Source organism: Lipotes vexillifer, unplaced genomic scaffold (assembly GCF_000442215.2).
Source record: "Lipotes vexillifer unplaced genomic scaffold, Lipotes_vexillifer_v1.1 scaffold1093, whole genome shotgun sequence".
NCBI classification, from domain to species: Eukaryota; Metazoa; Chordata; class Mammalia; order Artiodactyla; family Lipotidae; genus Lipotes; species Lipotes vexillifer.
This window is the reverse complement of record NW_006774793.1, coordinates 514,491-538,390: the sequence shown is the minus strand read 5'-3', so window position 1 is coordinate 538,390 and position 23,900 is coordinate 514,491. Positions and strand designations below refer to the sequence as shown.

Sequence of the window (23,900 nt, the reverse complement as noted above, 5' to 3'; positions counted from 1 at the left end):
GGAAGAAAAAGGGAGGCTGTCAGCACCCAGACTGGCTTCCCAGGATCAAGAGAAGGCAGTGAAGTTTGCAGTAACGTCTTCAGAGACAGTAAGAAACAAATACACTAACCATAGTGGAGGTTTAAAGCTCGAATGTGTTGAATCTGAGCTGTGACTGACTCTGCACACTGCATAGAGCTTTTTGTTCACTTCTGTTGAATAAATTCTCAGCTAACTACCGCAAAGCAGGAAAGCCCATAGTAATTGCATCCTCTCTCTCTTCTGACTTGATTTAAGAAGAATAAATCAATAAAATATAAGCCACGCTTCCCATTCACTCCATTATCAATCTTGGAGGAAATGGACCAACTAAGAGTCACCTTGCTTCTCCTGGACAGGAGCTAGTGATTACAATGAGGGAAATAATCAAAGCCGGTTGAGGTGTTGGGGTGCAATAGTAGTCTTTCTTTAGATGTATTAAATCTGATTTAGCATGATGACTTTCCCTATAAGAAAAAAAAGAGTTTGCAAATTACTAACAACCATAACTCAGACAAGAGGCATCATTCTCACCGTACCAGTCATTAATTATATCCATCCTCAGGAAGAGTATGAGGGATCTTGAAAATAGCCTACCCTTGACCAGGTGTCACAGAACTAGAGAATTAATTATTTATGCAACTTCTTTCATTCCATTGATTTAGGTACAACACTAAGGAAATAACATTTTAAAAGAGAAGGTTATGCTTAGTAATGTTTAATCCAGTCAAAGCATGAAGATGAGGCAGGAGATTTGTAGCAAGCTGTCTCTAGGTTAACCATTAGTCCAAATGCCTTTAGGCAAGCCAGTAATAATAGTAAGGGTCTGATAAATACATATAAAAAAACGTCCCATATACCCCAGAAAGAAAGATTTCAATCACAATGGTAACAAAACATTATAAGTCTAGGAATAAATTTAATTAGTTTAAGCAGTGCTTTACCGAGAATTAAAGACATTTATAATTAGCAATAAATAGTATGTTCTTAATCAAATTATCAAATATACATGTTAAGGAGTTTTGTTCTCCACAAATCAATTTATAATTTAATTCAATTACAAAGTTTAAATCAAAATATGAATAAGTAGCAGAATTCACCTTTTCTTATTTCTTTCACAAACATCTACTGATAATCAACTATGTGAAAAAGTTTGTGCTAGGTACTACAGATAAAGCAGCAAATAAGACACACAACTCTGTCTTCTAAATTCTATGCAAGAGTAAATGTAAACCGATACTTACAGAATTTCGTAAAGAGAATAGATTTGTGAATTTTATATAAAGCTCACATTCTCAGATCACTTCCTATCCTAATTTAACTCAAAGACACACAAAAAAATGCCATCAGTGGACACTAAAGGAAGACCTATGTCACATTTTCTCAATAAGAAAGTGGTACATAAAAAGCACATAAAACAGGCTGAGAAATTTTACCACAAATTTGCAGGGAGAAAATTACTATAAAGCTGTAATTTATTACTATCTCTTGCAGGACAATTAAAAACGCAGATGTTTAAGGAGAAGACTTGATGAATGGGGAATGCTCAATTCAAGATATAATGGTAAGTGAAAAAATCATGAGCCTATTTATAATAAGAATTTATGAAAAAGAGTAAACTGAATATTAGCAATATTATGTGATTACAGAATTGTCAATATCATATTATTGAATATCACACATCTCCTATAACTGGCATGTAATGTTGTATAATCAGAAAAATAATAAATGCTGTTTTCAAAACACAGTATTTTAAAATCTATTCACAATAAGGATTGTGATATTGATACCAGGGAGTTATTTATAGAAGAAGAGTCTGAATAGCAATGTAACATCAATCTTACAATTTTGAAATAAAATATTACTAACTCCCTTCAAGAATTCAGTAAGCAACAGTTATCCACAAAAATGTATAACACTTTCTGGGTCATCTTGAACCTAATCTTCTTAATCTATGCATTTCATGTCTAATACATTAGTTTCCACTTGCAGACAAACAATATGACAAACGCTATACATGAAAGTCTGTGCCAAAGGAAGGAGGCTGCCCCAGTCGCAGCTCTGAGTACAGGTAGCAGGTGCCTGGGAAGCACTGTGTACTTGCTGCACAGAAGTAGACAGCTGAGTCTCCAGGCTGGGTGTCTGAGATGTGCAGGGAGAGACGTTTGGCCTTGTCATTCAATAAAACACTCCATCTTTGGTGTTCTTTTTTGCTCTTATTTGAACGAATGTCTGTAAGGAGCTGGGGACCTTTTCCAGGTTCTTTCTTATACCAAAGGAAGTAGTCTAAAGCAGTGTCTGTATAAGTACAGGTGATAACAGAGCTGTTTCCCTCCTGGACAGTCAGGGTAGAAGGACTCTGCTCCACCTTCTCTCCAAGGCTGACACCTATGTGGAAAGAAGAAGTCAGAGAAAGGAGAAGGGTTGCCAGATTACTAAGCTCCAGAATTTGCTTTTCCTTCTCTATAATAACTACAAGAAACCTGAATAAAGCCAGTCTTGGCTTCTAAAGGATATCCACTAATACCCTGTTTCCCTTAAACCCTCAACTCACAGTCCAGCTGCAGCCACAAGAACATGATTAAAGCCCCAGTGGGGGGCTTCCCTGGCGGCACACTGGTTGAGAGTCCGCCTGCCGATGCAGGGGACACGGGTTCGTGCCCCGGTCCTGGAAGATCCCACATGCCGCGGAGCGGCTGGGCCCGTGAGCCATGGCCCCTGAGCCTGCGCGTCCGGAGCCTTTGCTCCACAACGGGAGAGGCCCCAACAGTGAGAGGCCCGCATACCGCAAAAAAAAAAAAAAGAGCAATGGTAGCAGGCAAGGTTGCAGATCCCTGTCCAGACCCATATCCCAATTCCTCTTAATCCCAAAATAACTCACCCAAGATCAGGAGCACAGTCACTCTTGTCAAATGCCTCATATTCTAGTGTAAACCAGGACCCAGGGTCAGGCTCTGTTGCTGAGTCTGAGCCTGGACCAGGGATATGAACCAGGGACGAGGCACAGCAGCACCTGCCAGAACCCACACTAGCAGCTCTCACCTAGGGCTGTCCCCAGAAGCAAGCCAATAGCAGGGTGACAGCTCCTCAGAATGGGCTTCCCTTCAAGGTTCAACTGAGCACTCAGGAAGAATAGAGGGTAAAAACTTCCAGCACAACAGCATAGCAGTCTGCTTTCCTTTTAGATGTTTGCTTAGGTCTAACCCTTTAGAGATTTAGTCTGAATGAAACAAATATATCAGAGGGTAGATTCCATTGGGCTCCTTATTCCCCATCAATTTTCCACAGTCCCAGAAGGTGGTCATCTACTGTAGCCAGTCTCATACTCATGGAGCTCTGAGAATAACCCATCTGACCTAGAAGTTCATGCCCAGATATCCCCCATTGATTCCTATGTAAGATGAAATGGAATCTTAATCTTATTCCGTAAAAGAGCAAATGAGGCCATCTGAACTGGACCTTTCATCTCTTGACAGCCTGGTGTCCTTTTATGATCACACTAAGTCCACATCTTACATCTGCTGCTCAAATCTCACTTAACAGTTTTTAAATAGGGAAGCAGACCCCTCACTAGTCCCTACTGACCAGCTAGGACAGGACATTTGATGTGGAAGAGAGGAAGTGAGGAGAAGAAGAAAAGGCACAAGTTCAGAGTCAGACAGACCTAAATCCAAATCCCAGCTCTGCCACCTTGCGACCTTGGGCAACTCACTCCTCTGAGCCTCAGTTTCTTCATCTGTAAAATAGGGACAATAACACCTACTTCAGAGTCAGCCTATGGTATACGGTCAACAGTAAATTGTAATTCCTTCCCATTCTTTTCCTTCTTATCTACATGCAAAGAACTATGGCCAGTAGAAAGCAGTTGTGTAGGATTATATATTTGATTGTTTAAGTGTACATATAGATCATTCACTCTTCCTTCAAGAAATACCCAATATAAACTCAGTAACAATAACACAAAAATTAAAAATAAAAACAAAACATCCATTCAGGAAAGGAGCTAAATCCAAAAGATACTATAATGTTAGCTGAATCAGCCAATTGCAAAAATCCAAACATGTTAGATACTCACATTAATGTGGAAAAGATAGTGGTGTGTTGAGTTCTTTGCTCATATAATATGGGAAAGGAAAATCACTAGAAAATATTTAGGGAGTGCCTCTTCGAGGTCTAGAATTGCCCAATGTATTCTGAGTGAGCAATTTTTCCATTTTCCCATGGAAAAAGACCGATGAGTGCTAATGACTTGTAGTAACATTTTGATAGAGTGGATACAACAAAGTATGGAATAAATAACCAGCTTACCTTCAGTACTAGGTGGAGGAGAAAGAAGGATATATGAGGGAGCTAAATATGCGAGGATAACTTCTACAGAAATAAAACATAAAAGGGTTACAGTTTAGAATCAGCTCATTGCAACAGCGACCCCATGTGGTAAACAGACTTGGACAGAAGAAATGTTTCACAGAAGTCAATAGTTCCATGCAATTTATGGACTATCCATCATATTTTCTTTGTTAAATGCAGTAGCCAGTAGTTTGGCTTGTTCAGTTGGACCATGGGGTCTATTTTAGGCAATGGAAAAAAACCCTGAATGGGGATCTAGACAAACTAGTTGCAAACATTTTTCTGGACTTGATACTTGTGCAATTTTGTACGACTCACTTATCATCTGACAAGCACAGTTTCTTCATCTCTATAAGAGATATTATGGAGATTAGTTAAATGAACATAATAAAGTTCTTTCTAAACTATAGATTTCTATATAAATACAAACTATGTTTAACATAGGAAATATCACAAGACCAAAACATAATCTTACCTTTTCAGGACAACAAATGCAACTTGATGTTTCTGGTTTGCCATCTGTTAACTCACTTAGGAGTTTATTACTGGATATCAAGCAACGAGAGGAGGATACACTAGAAGCTTTCCTGTGTTGCAGCCTTTGGAATGAAAGTAATCATTAATGGTTGTGTTGTGTTATGCATTGAATTTTGTCCCACCTCCCCTGCCCCCTCCCCCAAAAAATGATATGTTGGAATCCTAATCCATAGGACCTCAGAATGTGACCTTATTTAAAGATAGGTCTTTACAGAAGTAATCAAGTTAAAATGAGGTTATTTTGGAGGACTCTAATCCAATATGACTGGTGTCCTTATAAAAAAGGGAAATTTGGGGCTTCCCTGGTGGCGCACTGGTTGAGAGTCCGCCTGCCAATGCAGGGGACACGGGTTCCTGCCCCGGTCCGGGAAGATCCCACATGACGCAGAGCGGCTGGGCCCGTGAGCCATGGCCGCTGAGCCTGCGCGTCCGGAGCCTGTGCTCCGCAACGGGAGAGGCCACAACAGTGAGAGGCCCGCGTACCGCAAAAAAAAGAAAAAAAAAACAAAAAAAAAAACAAAAACAGACTTCAGATGAAGTGCACATTGAGTAAAAATTCATGGTTAGGGACTTCCCTAGTGGCTCAGTGTTTGAGAGTCCGCCTGCCAATGCAGGGGACACAGGTTCGAGCCCTGGTCTGGGAAGATCCCACATGCCACGGAGCAGCTAAGCCCGTGCACCACAACTACTGAGCCTGTGCTTTAGAGCCCGCGAGCCACAACTACTGAGCCCACGTGCCACAACTACTGAAGCCTGTGCGCCTAGAGCCCATGCTCCGCAACAAGAGAAACCACCGCAATGAGAAGCCCGCGCAACGCAACAAGGAGTGGCCCCCACTCTCCGCAACTAGAGAAAGCCTGCGCGCAGCAATGAAGACCCAACGCAGCCAAAAGTAAATAAATAAATAAATTTATTAAAAGAAAAAATTGATGTTTAACCAAGCTGGAGGTATTATGATGATGGCAATGGGTTCATTTTAAGGGGAAGACAGGCTAAAGTTTTATACTAAAAAATGCCACAACGGCAGCAGACATTATTCAATAGATGTGAATGTAAAGGAAACAAATAAGTATAAATACAAAGAAGTTGTTTCTCTGATTTTCCTTATTTTTCCTTTAAATAATGTCCAAATAAACCACACATTTTGGAAAGAGGATAGAAAATCTCTTTGCTTTGAGTCCAAAATAATGTGGAAGGTAGCTATTTCTGAAAGCTTTGCTAAGGTTCTCATGCTTTAATAGTTAAAACCTTTACCCTATGATAATATCTTTCTTTGGCATATGTAAGTTATCTTTAAATACTAATCTTCAAGTCCCAGAGAGACCTGTGATGAATGGGAACATAGAATATATTTCTTCTCTCTCTTTCTAGAGCTTAAGTGTTACCGGCAATCATCTCCAGAGGATGACTGGGAAAAGCTCAATGAAAGGAATATTTTTAAATACATGGGTAGGATTAGGGGAAACCTACAAGAGAAGGTAAGGCACCCTGAGGCCAGCAACAGTCAGAAGACTTCACCACACCTAGACTTGAAGGGACAGAGGAGGAAGAAATTACCCTAGCCTGGGAGACCTGTAACTGAGGTAGATCAACAGGACCTGTGGATTTCAGCACAAAAAAGAAAAGATCTAAGAATATAAATATGCTGACCACTCTCTCCTGCCAATGCCTCCCACTGGGCCAAACCCAACCAGAAGCACAAAAGACAAGTACATAGAAGTCAGCCTCCTGGGCATAGAGCAGGATGGAGAGTAGACCTGGAGAGGACGACAAAGAACATCCAGCCCCCTGACACTGGGGTTTATGGCTGCCCTGTCAATCAGGCAAAATGTGGGTATATCCTAAATGTATGTATGGGCATATCTATACAGCATTTTGGTTGATGTAGAAAGACAAAAAAGTCAAATTAAAACAAGAGTCCAATGTAGACTTTAGTGCTGTAATTAAATTTTCCTGGTAATTGCCTAATCTCTACTACTTCTATCCTCTACAGATGTAGAACACACAGCACGCAGAACTATGCTTAGATAATGCAAATGACTTAGATTCTGTTTACGTTCAACCATTTAGTAATTAATTCCAAGAGCTACAAATGAATTAAACCTTTAAGAGACCGCACACCCAAAGGATTCCTAGGGCATCAGTTGAGCTTTCAGAATTGAACAAAATAGACTCAATAGCTATGCTGCTTGTGTGCTTTGATTTATGAGATTAATGAGATATTATTCATCAAATGCCTACTGTGAGCATAATGTTAAGCCCGTTACGTTTCTTGATTTTTTATTTCTCCTAATATTTTAGAGATGAGGACACTGGAGTTCAGGAATATTAGGTAATTTACTCAAGTCACCCCTAAAGAAATAGAACAAAGATTTTAACCCATACTTTTCCGACTTCGGAAGCATTCTTTCCACTAAATCACACTGAGAATTTCAATTTTGATCATTTACTTTTTTTTTTTTGGATCATTTACTTTTTAAAAAAACCTTATAATATTGGAAAGTAATTCCATTATCCTAATAAAATTATACAATCATAGACTTGAATGTGCCAAGTAGAACTTTAGAGGTCATCTTATTAATTGAGTGTATACCAAATGCTGACCTCACTTGTATGTGCCACATAACCAAAGCAGTCCCTAGATAATTGCTTCTAAGAGGTCCTCAGACATTTGAAGAACTGGCTGAGCTACTGACCCCAGGAAAACTTTACCGTCAATGCAGATATTACCAGCAGCAGACAGAGCAGACCGCTCCAGGGAGACCTTGGACAGCTTCATGCCAGCTGCACTGGACTCTTAAGTAACTCTCCAGCCCTGCTCTCCATGTTTAGTCTCAGGAGTCTTAGAACAGCTTTTTCAACCAGGAATTTTTTATTTTGTTTTGTTTTTAATGGGAAGTAAACCTCCAAAACAGAATATGGATATCTCTATATAGATGCAAACTCCCAGGATTTGGGAATACAGGGAACTTTACTCTCCCTGTAAATGTTTCACAAGTCACCATCGGACTGAAAGCTTCATGAGGCCTTTAAGAGTGAGCTATCACTGAGCTCTCTTCTTTGTAATTCCTCTCTCATCAACTGCATTTTCCCCTGCTTTTATTTCATTCTTCTTCCACTTCTCCTTTGGGTAATAATGTCTTTAGTATTCTACATATGAGCTGGAAAAAGTCTGGTAGGAAGACTAGCCATTGACAGTTTAAACAGAATCAAAACACCAATGTAAAAGGTAGGGTTTTCAATACATCACACACACACACACCTCAGTGAACTGAAAAGAACTTCCTCTATGAAGAAAAGGAATTTTCTGTCTCTTTTCTTGCTTGCCAAAACAATGAGGAGGCCACATGCTTATTCACTGTTTATAGAGCAACAACAATACTCACGGCACCATGCAGAACTCATGAAGAAAATGCACACATGCTTCGTCTTTTCAAATATTTCATTTGGTTAAAAGGTAAGACTAATATACACTGTTAAACAAGCAATAATCCAAAATAGAATATGCCTAAAGATGTTGTACAAACATATACCAATTTATATGTGTATACAGTGGAGACATTTGGATGTTACTAAAAGTAAAGAATAGTGGCTAAAGCCTCAAGATCTGGAGTCCAGAGTCTCGGTTTCCCACATCAAATCTGACTGAACAACAGAATCACCAGGGAGACATTTATGGAAAATTCAGACTTCAGGACCCCACTCCTGAAAACTCTGATTCAGTTAATCTAGAATGTAGGAAACAGTCTATTTTTTTGAACAAAACTCCAGAGACTTATGATTTTAAAAAGTTTGGGAATCACTAATCTATCCTAGGACCTTGGTTTCTAAAGTGGGAGGGACAGGTCTGGGTAAAAAGACAAAGTAACGAGGATATGGGAAGAATATATTACAACTTCCAGTTGTATTTTATTTTAGCTTAAAAATTTGAAGGGAGATTGAGTTTTACTAATATTTCATATATCAGTTGGCACTGACATCCTCACGGGGCCTATATATTAGATTATAATAAGTAAAATATCCTGAGGGAAGGACTGAGCTTCCAAACTCAGGGCTGTTGGCAGTAGCCACTCACTCATTCGTTCACTTTCAGCTTGCTATATTATCCAATGTTAACTAAAGTACCCTTTATAAAGTGGATACACGTCTTGAAAAGATTCCTGCAAAGAGAGTGAAGCTGGCAGAGAATATTTAAAATTCAAACACATAAATAAATAAATAAATAAATAAATAAATCTGAATAAATACTAACAAAAAAATAAAAATAAAATGCAAACACAGAAAGCAAGAAGAAAATGGCAGAGTGGACATGACTCTTCCACCTATCACAAGTTCATCATCAGCCGTTTTATGAGGGGAAGCAAAAATAATTCAATCAGATTTCAAAAGAAATGGATCAAAAGTGTTTCAGTTAACAAGAAAACTATTTAAGGGCTTCCCTGGTGGTGCAGTGGTTGAGAATCTGCCTGCCAGTGCAGGGGACACGGGTTCGATCCCTTGCCCGGGAAGATCCCACATGCTGCGGAGCAACTAAGGCCATGCGCCACAGCTACTGAGCGTGCGCTCTAGAGCCCGTGAGCCACAACTGCTGAGCCCGTGTGCCACAACTACTGAAGCCAGTGCGCCTAGAGCCCGTGCTCCACAACAAGGGAAACCACTGCAATGAGAAGCCCGCGAATGGCAACGAAGAGTAGCCCCCACTCGCCGCAACCAGAGAAAAGCCCACGCACAGCAACGAAGACCCAACGCAGCCAGAAACAATACATAAATAAAATAAAATAATAACATAAATTTATTTAAAAAAATGAAAACTATTTAAAACATGGATTTACAGACCATTAATGAAACACTCCTTAAAAACATATTTCCCTATGTGCCTTTACTAATATATAGTGTGTCTGGACTCAAATGTTTTTTCTGATAGTGCAAAATGGAAAAGCTTGGAGAACGTTGAATTGGGGGGGGTGGGGTGAAGAGTTATTGCTCATCTTTTTTCCACCTCCTGCAAAGGCTGTCATCTCTCCTTGTTTCTGTTCAGCTCTTCATGGATTCCCTGCCTCTGTGTCCTCCAGAGCACAGTAGTAAATGGCTGCATCTGCCATCTGCACCTGGAGGATAAGCAGTGATGAAGAGAACCGCTCATATGTCATGTTGTACCGTCCCTGCTGAGAAGGCCTTGAGCCCTGAACAAGGAGTCTTGGTGCACATCCTGGGAAGTGAAGGTACCAGAAGAAGTTGTAAGCACTGGATATAGAGTGATTACAGGAGATTTCTGCCAGAGCACCCTCTGAAGAGACCACAGTGGAAGGCTGAAATACTCGGTCCTTGCTCTCTGCAACTACAGGAAATAAAGAAAGAACGTTGTGACTTTTACACTGCTATTTGGTTTATTGATTGCCCCTTAGGTACAGTGGGTATTAATGAATTTGGCTGTTTCATTTTTTTAATGAGTCCAAGTTTTTTTTTTTTTTTTTTTTTTTTAATGAGTCCAAGTTTTAAAACAATGGCATACACTTTTCCAAGACCAGATGATGAAGGAGCCTACTCACCATTCCAGAGAGAGCTGAGGAGGAGCTCCAGCCACAGTGCTTCCAGAACGCTCTGCAAAGCCATGGCCAAAACGCAGCTGGTCTCAGGCCTCAGCCACAAGTGTGATGCTCGCCAGGAAGCTGATGTAAGGCTGCCTGTTTTGCATTTTCTTCTGTGTCATGACATCATCAGCCAGAATCTGTGAACTGAAGAAGAGTGACTACAGTTCTGAGGCTACATAATAATGACTTTGTTTTGAGAAGGTAGTCTTAAAAAGGAATGTATCCTTTCAGAGGTCACCACAGCTGTGCATTTAAGAATGAATTAATCATTTAAGAGCTCTCTTCCTTCATTAGTGGTGTCAGAAGGAGTCTCACAATGGTTGGGAGACTGCTTCATCATTCAAACTAAAGTGATAGATTCACACAAAAGGTATGCTGAACTTATCACATGTGCTATAATGATATAACATGTTAAAAATAATGATCATGAAATCATAGTAATTGTGGTGGATGAGCAATAGGTTTTTTTAAGGCACAAAAATTACGATGTAAATTATGATATTCATCAAAATTTGACTCCTTTCATCCAAGGTGATCTCTGGAATAAGTATAGAAAGAAAATCTCCCTTGAATTTTTCTGTAACCAAAAGAAACTGGGTCAAGGAAGACCCAAAATTGCATTTGGAGATGATCTCTTTTGGATGGTACCTATCCTCATCTTATAGCCTGAGACTGTCCCCTGTGTTATTATTGAGGGCTTCATACTTCTACCTGAGGCTTTTATACAGATTTTCTTGGGATTTTGTTTGAAAAAGAAGAGTAAACAAGGTTTATGGCAATTCATGGTGTATACAGTAGAGTTTTTATGTGCACCACCACCACCTAGTGGGCAACATGGGACCTGATGGGAAATCATATCCCCAAGCAGCCTCTGAGACAGTCTTCATAGCTTCTCACATCCTGAAGAGAGTTTTTGCCATTTGCTTTTGTTCAAATTCCTCTTCCTTATTCAGTTTCCCTAGGGATATGAAGTCTATGCAGAGGAAATAACCACCTTCCTGGAAAGCCTTCTGATTAACAAAATGTGTTCTTCATTCAGATGAGTGATTTATTTAAAACGCACTTCCATAGAGTGAAATATTTCTTTTCCTCATCCTAAGATGGTTGTTTTATTGATTTCCTTTTCTGTCTTCTTAAAATAGTATCCCAGGTCAGGAGAAATTCGTTTCTTCCCTAATACTTAGCACATAGTAAGTAATCGCTAAATAGTAGTTCATTTAATCACATATAAACACATCCTAAAGATTTAGATGTTGAAGTACCGCTTTCCCATTAAATGCCTTTAGTGATGACTGTGAAGCCTGTAACCTCGATTCCCAAAGAATTAACTTTTTCTAACTAGGGACTAGGGAAAGCTGATGTCATCGCTTAAAAGTTCCCATAAGGCCTATATAAGTCAGGTAGAGCAACACTAACACTGCAGCTGCCCTTCCCAGCTGCTTTCTTTCTCTACAGATTTCCCTTCAGTACTTGAAGGTGGGATAATCCATCTGAAACTGGCAAGACAAAATTTACACCTAGAGAGTGTGCTGCAAAGGAAACAGGATGCTTCAGTTACACTGGTTCTGAATAATTAGGTCAGGTTTTGCGTTAGACGTGTCCTGGTAAACTAGCATGCCTGCAAACGTGATCGGTAGTGGCTTTTAATCCCTTCTAACCATCAGTACAGCCTGACAAAGTGCAAAAAAGATATCATTCCTACACCACATCTTCAGTTTGCTGAGAACCAATTCTAGAAAATCTTAGTGCAGATCTATATGCTCTACATATTGAACAACATGATAATAACATATGTACAAAGGTGTGATTTTGCAGAAATGCTGAAGTACCTCTGGTAAAATACCACCAAATATATCTGCTGTGAATTATTACCAAAAACTGTGAATAAGACCCAAGGGAACTTCGAGGGCTCTTAACTTCCTTATGAAAAAATCAAGGTAAATGGGGTTATTTGATTTGTCGAACTTAAAAATAAATTATTTCTTTTTTTTTTAATGGTGGTTTATTTACTTTCTCTTATTTATTTATGTATTTATTTTATTTACTTTCTCTTGGTGGTTAAAGCTGGGCAGCAGCTGTTACAAGGTTGCATTGTAAATTCTTTTCTTTGAAGGAGAGGGAAAACAGAGAGAGCGCGCACAAGCCTGTCTGTCTTCATTCTCTTCTTGTTACTCCCAAACCCTTTAAGGGCTCCTTTTCCTATGGAGTTCATGCAAAACTAAAGGGAAACATAAAATCCCTTGGTTCTTCCCAATAAGCAAAATAAGACGAGGAAATCACTTTCACTCGATGATACTTTTAAAAGCTACTGTGGATAAAAGCAAAGTTCCAAAGAGGTCCCTGTTTCCAGGTTAGTCAATGTCTCTGACCTTTCTTCTTCCATCTTAGGTTTTCTGGATGCAGAGTTCAAAGGCGTCCCTGGGCCTCACCCCGGACGCGGCTCCAGTTACCGCTGCCATCGCCGCCTCTCCGCAGCGCAGTCCGGCCTCTGAGAGGCAGCGCGCGGCCTCCGCACGCTCCACGCCCGCCCCGCTCCGCGCGCTCCCGCCCAGCGACGCTCATCTTCGAGCCGGTTCGCGGCCGTCGCCCTCAGGGCCGGGTCTCGAGCTCTCCCAGCGTTCTCATTGGCTCCCTGTCCCGGGCGCGCGCGACGCCTCGCGAGTGGCACGTTTCTCTCGTTTGTGCGGCTCGGACCGCCGAGCTCGCCCCTGCTCGGTCTCGGGAAATTGTTCTTCTTTCCAGAAAATAATACTCATGTTATTGAAACTACGAGACTGATAATTCAGGTCTCTTCGGAGGTGCTGAGAGCGTCAGAAACAACCCAGGGTGAGTTTTATAGACGTTTTAGATTTACTGTTTCTGCTCTTAACTGTTTTCTTCTGTTTTTCTGAAATGTATGCAGTAGACACTAGATTTTTTGATGTGTGAACCATATTTTTGACATAAACTAACACCAGATTTCTACTGCAGTTGAACACATGTGCATTTTTCTGAACATTTTTTCCTGAGGCTCCACAGAAATAGAAAAAAATATATTGTGATGGAAAAAGCTTAGTTAAAAATGTATATCCAGGGGTTCCCTGGTGGCAGTCTCTTGTCTCTGTGGCCAGGGCCTAGGCTCTGCTCAGACCTCATCATCTCCTTCCAGTTCCCTGCTGGAGTGCTTTTGCCTTTGGAGTGCCAGGAGGGAGATAGACGTTTTAGATTTACTGTTTCTGCTCTTAACTGTTTTCTTCTGTTTTTCTGAAATGTATGCAGTAGACACTAGATTTTTTGATGTGTGAACCATATTTTTGACATAAACTAACACCAGATTTCTACTGCAGTTGAACACATGTGCATTTTTCTGAACATTTTTTCCTGAGGCTCCACAGAAATAGAAAAAAATATATTGTGATGGAAAAAGCTTAGTTAAAAATGTATATCCAGGGGTTCCCTGGTGGCGCAGTGGTTGAGGGTCCGCCTGCCGATGCAGGGGACATGGGTTCGTGCCCCGGTCCGAGAAGATCCCACATGCCGCGGAACCTGCGCGTCCGGATCCTGTGCTCCGCAACGGGAGAGGCCACAACAGTGAGAGGCCTGCTTACCGAAAAAAAAAAAAATGTATATCCATATCCTCTGATGAGGGAACAGTCATCGTTTCAGACCTAGTGCTCAATCTGCACACGCTTTTCTATCTGTGCAGGTGAAATTTTTCATATTGATTTTAAAATAAACCCTGGCTCCATTTTTGGTTAGTTCTTCAGCTTTCACTTTTGCAATCATCCTTTTAGAGCTTAATAAATTACAAAGGTAACAGATGTAAATCATCAAACATTTAAAGTAGTTTTCTGGAGCAAAAACTTTAAGTGAACACCCTAAGAAGAATTTCTAAATAGTAAAATCAATCCATAGCTACATTATGATATTACTATAAATATTAGTTTAATCCAAGCACTAGATACCATGAGTTTAACTTAAATGATAACTAAAAGACTTCTCTCCCTCCCAAAATACCTTCTTTGCCATAGATCTGCTTTGCTAGTTCTCTGATTTGACACTGCCATTAGACGTCTCTCTGCTATAAACAACAAAAAAGCCATTGTCTGCAGAACAGCATAATCAGACATAGAAAATACTTGAGAAGAAAGGGTGATGGAGCAGAAGAGAAAAGTTTTCTCTATCCTTTTTTCATAACCAGTGTGGAGTTGATTCATTTGTCTGGCAGAAAGCCTGATCTTGAAGGACAAAATGAAGAACCTGTAGTCATCAGTGATGGGAAGAAGGTAACGTAGGATGATAGTGCCCAAGAAACCAAGAGGACAGCTTGCTTGGGTGGAAGGCTGTACGTCGAGGCAGTGGCACGTAAGAGGCAAGCTAGAGAAGAGAGGCTCCCCACAGATGCCCACTCAAGCCAACCCAGGACACCTAGGAGAGGAAGAGAGAGGTCACTGAGACACATTTTACTTAATACTTCGGTTATGCCAGTCACCACAAAAATTCAGGTCAGAGAGGTGGTAGAGAAAGACTGGACCAAAAGTCAAGAGGCCCAAGCTCTAGACCCAGCTATTACTCCAGTTCTCCAGTTCTCTATGAACTTGAGCCAGTTGCTTTACTTCTCTGTGCCTTGTTTTCTCTATTTATTAAAAAATAAAAAATAGATTAGGTCAACTCCCCTTAAGAGCTAAGGTCTTGGGACTCTATATAATATATACGTTTCTTATAAAAATTAGTGATACTTGGGTCAAAGGTAAGCTAATTTTTAAAAAAGCAACTACTTTTGTTTTACTGTGGTCCAGTAAGTCAGACAACAGAATTGGACTTTAGAAAGAACTGAGGATAATCTAGTCAAGACAGTGACGCTGTTAGGCCTGGACCTTGACCTCCAGTTTAAGAATGAGCAAGTCTGTCCTCAACTCAAAGGTGGAAGAGAAGCAAGTCTCCCTTTACCCGCTACAGATTTTCTAAGTTTTCCTGGGTTTTATCCAGCCTCCTCTGAAGAATTGTTCAAAACACACTACAGCCAGGCTTCTCTGGTGGTGCAGTGGTTGGGAGTCTGCCTGCCGATGCAGGGAAAATGGGTTCGTGCCCCGGTCCGGGAGGATCCCACGTGCCGCAGAGCGGCTGGGCCCGTGAGCCATGGCCGCTGAGCCTGTGCGTCCGGAGCCTGTGCTCCGCAACGGGAGAGGCCACAGCGGTGAGAGGCCCATGTACCGCAAAAAAAAAAAAAAAAACAATGAAATGGGGATATCTTATTATCCATTCATTTGACAGATATTTACTGAGCACCTATTATGTGCTAAGTACTAGGTTTATAATCATAAATAAAACGTATAATCACTCTTTTATGTTGCTTAGAGTCTAGTGAGAATAGAAAACAAAAATATAAACAAATTTTAATTACAGATCATGACAAATGCCATGAAGGACAATGCTGTTAGAGAGTTATAGAAGAGACTGTCTTTAGATTGGTTAGACAAGGAGGAGCTCTTTGAGGAAATGGCATTTAAGCTAAGATCTGAAAGATGAAAAAGAGCCAACCATGAGAAAAGAGAGGTGATGAACATTCTAGGCAGAGGAAATGACAGGTGTAAAGATCTATGTTCAGAAAGACCTTGACTTGTACCAAGAATTAAAAGACCAGTGTGGTTACAGCTTTGACTGTGAGGCAGAGAATGGTGAGAGATGATATTGGAGAAGTAAAAAGACTACTTTCATGCCCTCTCAAGGAGTTTGGAATATTTTTCAGTACAGTGGGAAGCCATCAGAATGGTGCAAGCACAGAAAAGACATGATACAATTTGTGTTTTAATGAAATTATTCTAGTTATTATGTAGAGAATTTATTCAACTAAGCATTTATTACTAAACAATATCACACTAATGGCTGGGAGAAAATACCAGGTTGAGCAAAACATGGTCTATAATCCAGTATCTTGAGTCTAGTTATGGTGACACACATTGTAACATTGTGATACATTGTACTCTGAGTGGTGTATGCTGAGTGGATTGGATAACTGGATATGAAGAGGGTCTTCCAGGCAACAGTGTCTCACATAACTGTATACAAAAAGCATGGCATAATGGGACCCAGTAGTTCACTCTCACTCCATCAGTGAGAAGGACATGCTTAAATGCAGTGGGATTTCCCAGGCAATCAGTACGGGTGTGGTCAATAAACGTGGGGGTCACATGACCCATGTCATATTTTTTATGGTACTTTTGCCAGGAAATGTGTTCTGTAAGGTTTTCTTGGCAGAACAGTTCAACTTGCAGTCGAAATTCTAATAATAGAGTAGTCTCATTCCCAAAGGTAACTCTCTGCATAGTATAAAGTTACATTCATTGGGATTGGTTGGTGGAATAACTAAACTGAATTTGAGAATTATGGAATTTGAGAATTATGGAATTTGTATGAAATAAATGCTTTTATTATAGGAAATGGGCAGACAGTCAGGAGATATAGCCCATCAAAGAACCCAAATGGAACCGCCTTGTGCAGGAATCAGCCACACAAAGGAACACCCGCAATGTGCTAGTAAGTAAGACAACGTTTCATGGCAACAACAATGGAACAATGTCATGTTTGCTTTTTTTTTAATAGTTGCTGCAAAATTTCTAAAACTGCTGGTCTTCAATCACATTAATCCTCACAACTCTTCAGGGAGCTAAAATCATTTATTCTCTACAATGGAATATTACTCAGCCATAAAAAGAAACGAAATTGAGTTATTTGTAGTGAGGTGGATGGACCTTGTGTCTGTCATACAGAGTGAAGTAAGAAAGAGAAAAACAAATACCGTATGTTAACACATATATATGGAATCTTAAAAAAAAAACAATAAAAATGGTTCTGAAGAACCTAGGGGCAGGACAGGAATAAAGATGCAGACATAGAGAATGGACTTGAGGACATGGGGAGGGGGAAGGGTAAGCTGGGACGAAGTGAGAGAGTAACATGGACATATATACACTACCAAATGTAAAATAGATAGCTGGTGGGAAGCAGCCGCATAGCACAGGGAGATCAGCTCAGTGCTTTGTGACCACCTAGAGGGGTGGGATAGGGAGGGTGGGAGGGAGGGAGATGCAAGAGGGAAGAGTTATGGGAACATATGTATATGTATAACTGATTCACTTTGTTATAAAGCAGAAACTAACACACCATTGTAAAGCAATTATACTCCAGTAAAGATGTTAAAAAAAAAAAGCATTTATTCTCCAATTCACAGAAATAGCTTTTTAGACTCAGGGATAAGATAAAATGTGTTCATTAAATAAATAGAAGAGTAAAGAGTAAAATGAAGATATCTTGACTCTTGGTTCTGTGGTTGACTTACTTTAAAGAGGAGACGAGGATCATTATTTATCATATAGAAATTTGTTCAGCAGCTTTGTAATAGACAGCTGAATTCCTCAGGTTACAATCATCTTCTCTGCAATAGAGTAACTAATATTGCCATAATAGAAATAAACAAATAAGGCCTTAGGAATTTACTTCTGCTTAAAAGGTACTAATGAGTATGAAAATCTATACATATAAAAGTCCAGAATGTAGAGGGATAATTAGATCATTTTTCTCAGTTTTTCAGGTGTGTGTAGTAGTGATATCTGGGCCTAATTTCATCACAAATACATAAAGCTCTGATTTTGACTTGGGCTATATATGAAAATTGGAGGGGATTGACAATATGCTACATTTGTTTGTCAATTTGCATGTAATGGTGTTTAGATATTTTCATGAGCATCCCACAGTTTAATAAACTGCTTCTTTTTTTTTTTTTTTTTTTTTTTTTTTTTTACCGATACGCGGGCCTCTCACTGTTGTGGCCTCTCCCGTTGCAGAGCACAGGCTCCGGATTTAAACTGCTTCTTATTCTTTGTTCTTTTGAGTACTTTCTGTCATTTCAGTCATTTCTTACCTTTTAGCCAGAGTTAGTGAGTCACTCCCTCAGTGTTGTGTATGTGGATGACCATATTATCTGGAACACAATTCCCTAAAGTACTCATAAGCATTATCTCTACAAGTTAACAGAAGTTGGTAGAATAATAACCCAAAGGCCTCAGTCAATTCTGATTCCTTTCAGATAATCAAAGAAAGATTAGATATATTTTTATTATTAAGCATATTCTATTTCATTCCATTACTTCCATTAAAATTGATATAACTATTTTATATGGCAGCTCTCTGACCATCTATAGGGTCCTCTAATCCTGCTCCCTTTGGTCACAATACATCATCATTCTCTTTACCTAAGGAATTTGACATAGAGTCTTCTTGATTTGGACTTGCCCATTGGACAATAAATTGTTACGCTTCTCCCAAAGAGTGATATTAGTTAATTCAGGAAATTAGCACTCTGAAATTATATAAATCCAAGCACCTTCTTAACTATTTTCACCTATTTCTTCATATAAATTTTAGAATATTATTGAAAATTTTACCCAAAAAAGTCCTGTGGAATTTTTATGTTGAGTAAATTAAATTTATAAATCAATTTAAGAAGGTCCGTTATATTAACAATTTTTTATTCTTTTACAGCGACATGTATACATCTTTATCTCTTCACATTTTCTCAGCAGAGCTTTGTAGTTTTTTTCATAGAGGCACATACGCTTCCTTTATCGGGCAAAAAAAATCCCATATAAGCATATCTGTATTGATTTTTTATTGCTGCTATAACAACTTTACCACAAACTTAGAAGCTTAAACCAATATAAATTTATTCTCTTACAGCTCTGTCAGATGTTCAACACAAATTTCACTGAACTAAAATCAAGATGTCAAAAGGGCTGCATTGCTTTCTCATTCTTCTTCCCAGGTTTATTGAGGACTAATTGACAAAAAAATTAATATATTTAAAGTGTACAACATGATCTAGTAATTTGATATATGTATACATTGTAAAATGATTACCATAATCAAGCTAATTAACACATCCAGCAAAAGTGGACCCATGAAATTGAAACCCACATTGTTCAAGGGTCAACTGTATGTAAATTAATTGTATTTCTATACACTACCAATAAATAATTTTAAATTAAATTAACAATAACATCAACAAACATAAAGTACTTGGGGCCAAATTTAATTTAATATGTGTGATTACAAATGAAGATGAGTAACATTGCTGAGAGAAATTAAAGAAAACCTAAATAGATAAAGGGATATACCATGTTAATGGATTGAAAGGCTGCATATCATTAAGAGGTCTATTCTTTCCCAAACTGATCTATAGATTCAATGCAATCCTAATCTAAGTTCCAGCACTATTCTTTGTAGAACTATACAAGCTTTTTACAAAAATTTACATGGAAATACAAAGAATTTAAAATAGCAAAACAATTTTGAAAAAGAAGAAAGTTTGAGGGCTCACACTACATAACTTCAAGATTTACTATAAAGTAACCAAGACAACGTGCTATTGATTTAAATATAGACATATATGTCAATGGAACAGAATATAGAATCCAAAAATAAATTGACACAAAAGGTCAACTGACTTTCAACAAAGGTGTCAAGGTAACTGAATGGGGAAAAAATAGTCTTTTCAGATGGTGCTGGATCAACTAAATAGATTGAAAAAATGAATCTCAACCTTTATCTTATACCATATAACAAAGTAAACTCAAAATGGATCACAGACCTAAAATTTAAAGCTGAAACTATAAAATTTCTAGAAAAAAATGGGAAAATCTTCAAGACTTTGGTGTAGGCAAAGATTTCTTAGGACACAAAAAGGATCAATTGTAAAAGTAAAAATTGAAAAATTGGACTTAAAGTTTAAATTTCTGCTCTTCAAAATATATCATTCAGAAAATAAAGCTGCAAGCCAGAGAGTAATAAAAATATTGGCAAGACATATATCCATCAAAGGTCTTATATCCAGAATATACCAAGAATTCTTACAACATAGTGACAAGAAGACAAAAAATAATGTATGAGCAAAATAGTTGAATAGGAACATCACAAAACAAGATATATGAAAGGATAATAAGCAAATGAAAAGATTCTCAACAGTAATCATTAGGGAAATGAAGAATAAAACTACACACACACTCACCAGAATGCTTGAAATTAGAGATTGACAATTCCCATTGTTGGTTGTTAAACTCTTATACTTCTGATGAAAGTATAAAATCATACAATGACTTTGAAAAACTGTCTTGTAGTTTCTTACAAGTTAAACATACACTTACCATGTGATCCAATAATTCTACTCCTAGTGACCCAAGAGAAATGAAAATACATATCCAAAATAACCTGTAAATAAATGTTATAGCTACTTTATTCATAATTATAAAAAAACTAGAAACACCCAAATGTCAATCAATACGTTAATGAATAAACAAATTGTAGAATGCCCATACAATAAAATATTACTCAACAATAAGAAGGATTAAACTACTGATACCCACAAAGACATGGGTTAATCTCAGAAACAGCATGCGGAGCAAAAGAAGTCAGGCATAAAAGAGTACATACTGTATGATTCAATTTATATGAAACTATAGGAAAGACAAATTTACAGCGACAAAAAATCAGATGCTTGGGCTCTTGGGTGGGAATAAAGTGATTTCTGGGAAGGTGCTGAAGAAACTTTTTGGGGTGATGGAAATGTTCTATATCTTGATTAAAGAGGTAGTTAGATGGGTATACCTTTGTCAAATTTTATCAAACTGTACAATAAAATGAGTACATTTTGTGTAATTAATTTCTATATCAATAAAGTTTATTTTAAATAAGTTCTAATACAAAAATAAGTTCTACTACATCTCCATCTTGATTTTGTCAAAGTACTACAAAAAGTACAAAATAGATGTAGAAAGAAATGAGAGAATCAGTTTCAAAGTGACTAAATTTAATTCAATATAAATAGGATAAGGCTTAAACACCTTGAGAATATTTATATTTGAAAGCAGGATTAAAACCACTATAATGTATAAAACACAGGTGTGAGTATAGCTTCCCAGAGGCAATAACCTAAAGAACAATACAAATCAAAAAAGTAGGTTCTCTTACAACTTTACCTGTTCCTGAAACTGAGACCATGCCCTGAAGTCTGTGTGTTTTTTTACTGGTGTAACTAGAAGTCTTCTTTAAACTTTTCCAGATCCTTTTTCTTTACATATTACAATATGATCTTTTCCTTTATTTAAGTAATAGTTAACAAGTCACTCTCTTCAGTGCAGAAGTCTGCCCTGCTCCATGCCATTTCACCTAACGATTTTGATTTCTTACTTTTACTCTCATTAAAGATATGACCATAATAATATCTATAATTCCAACCCCATAGTATACATGATTTCATGAAAAAACTCATGTCTGTCTGAGATGCTTCATAGCACTTTGTATTTCCTCATTCCTCAAGGTGTAAATGAAGGGATTCAACAAAGGGGTGACCACTGTGTAGAAGACAGATACCAGCTTGTCATTGGAGAAGCTGGTGTCTGGCTGAGTGTAAATGAAGATACATGGTCCAAAGAAGAGGGCAACCACCATGAAGTGGGCTAAGCAAGTGGACAGAGCTTTCCTGCGTCCTTCAGCTGACTGTTTTCTAAGAGAAAACAAGATGATGGTGTAGGAGGCGAGCAAAGCCAGGAAACAGGAGAGGGAAATGGTTCCACTATTGGACACAATCAGCATTCCTGTGAGACATATATCTGTGCAGGCCAGCTTGATGACAGGAGGAACATCACAGAAGTAGCTATCAATAACGTTGGGGCCACAGTAAGGTAGACGAATGGTCAAGAAGTTCTGCACCAGTGAGTGAACAGTACCCGCCAACCAGAACACAAAGGCAGGCTGTACACAGACCCTCATGTTCATCACATTGGGGTAGTGTAATGGAGCACAGATGGCTGTGTAACGATCATAGGCCATAATGGTCAGCAGAATGACCTCAGTACAGGCAAACAGATGTAGGAAGAAGAGCTGTGCAATGCAGTTGTCAAAGGAAATGGTCTTTCTGTCAAAAAGCGAACCCTCCAGCATCTTGGGCACAGTGACAGATGAGTGGCAGATGTCAATAAAGGACAGATTGCTCAGGAAGAAATACATGGGTGTACTAAGGCGTGGAGTAAAGACTACGGTAACCATGATGAGAATGTTCCCCCAAAGGGTTAGCACATACATGGCTAAGAATGCCATGAAAAATAGTATTTCCACCACGCAGTTACCAGTGAGTCCCAAGAAGACAAATTGAGTCACTCTTGCTTGGTTTAGAACATCCATCCAATGAGTTTCCAAAGGATCTTGGGGGGGAAAACATGAACGCTAATTTAGCCTTAATATTATAGGACTGGAACTAATTGAAGTGACTCTGCATTTCTATCTGAGTTGCTTATTATCAAGGTATATAGAATATAAGATCAATTTAATAACAATTGCTATAATATACCCAGTATGTATCAGGAGCCATTCCATGCCCTTTATATACACCATCTTATTTAACCATAACTGCACCATGGCATAAGCATTATTGTTCCTCTCTTGCAGATAAGTGGGCTCTACAAGAATAAATAAGTTGCCCAAACCCTTAGCCACTAGGTAGCTGGCTTTTTTCATTTCAGTCTAATCCACAGGTAACACCAAATTAATATTCCAAAATACAACTCCCAGCTAAGATCATTCACTATTTCATTCTTCCTATCAAATTAAAAGTACCTTCAAAGCCTGCAACAATCTACTGCACATTTATTTTTCCAGTATGGCATCTTCTCTCCAGCCAAGCGAGTTACTGTGCTCCAGCCATGCTACCTCCACCAACTTACATTCCAAAATCTTTGTCTGTATTTATGTTGTTCCCTCTGCTCAGAAAACACACCCTCTAATCAACTCTACTCTCCTCATCACTGACCATTAAAACACTATTCATCCTGTAAGACTACCTCAAAGAGCAGTACCTTTAAGAAAACTTAACTGAGGCAATCAAATCCCATCTCTTCCCCTTCATACTTCTTTTTTATAAAAGAAAGTATAAAATAAGATATCTGGTTTTGCTCCCCCATTAAATTGAAATTTTCTTGAAAAGCAGTAGCCACATATGACTTATCCCTTGCAGCACGTAACATGACTTCTGGCACACAGTAGTTATGCGAAAGATATTTTTATTTGAACTGAACCTACCTTCTTAGGTAACCTGCAAAAGAATCCAGTCCTTCTTCACAATGGAGCTAATAACTGACTTTAAAAACCTATTTTTTAAATTCTGTAATATGATTTGTCCCCTAGGAGATATTATTGTGTAAACACTAAAGTTATATTACCTGTAATTTTCTATACTGATTGGCTGGCCGAAAACTATAACAGAGTTTAGGAAACATTTACCACAAACCATAAAAAAGATTTATAGGGACTTCCCTGGTGGTACAGCGGTTAAGAATCCGCCTGCCAATGCAGGGGACACAGGTCCGAGCCCTGGTC

At 38.7% G+C, this 23,900-nt stretch overlaps 1 protein-coding gene and 2 gene segments (V, D, J or C); all 3 read right to left on the bottom strand.

The window, feature by feature from the left end:
• LOC103070886 (T-cell receptor alpha chain V region CTL-L17-like) overlaps positions 1–2,597 on the bottom strand; it is a 9,547-nt gene extending 6,950 nt beyond the window's left edge. The window contains 2 exon segments of the V gene segment in view: positions 2,119–2,406; positions 2,573–2,597. Of these exon segments, the coding sequence occupies positions 2,119–2,406; positions 2,573–2,597 (313 nt within the window).
• Positions 2,598–9,947: 7,350 nt separating this feature from the next.
• Positions 9,948–10,520, bottom strand: LOC103070601 (Ig kappa chain V-VI region NQ2-6.1-like). The segment is given in 2 exon segments: positions 9,948–10,243; positions 10,455–10,520. Coding segments are annotated over 2 exon segments (360 nt in total).
• A 2,597-nt stretch (positions 10,521–13,117) lies between these two features.
• On the bottom strand, positions 13,118–22,709 carry LOC103070343 (olfactory receptor 4E2). The gene is given in 2 exon segments (XM_082930856.1): positions 13,118–13,297; positions 21,717–22,709. Coding segments are annotated over 2 exon segments (1,173 nt in total).
• Positions 22,710–23,900: the final 1,191 nt, after the last annotated feature.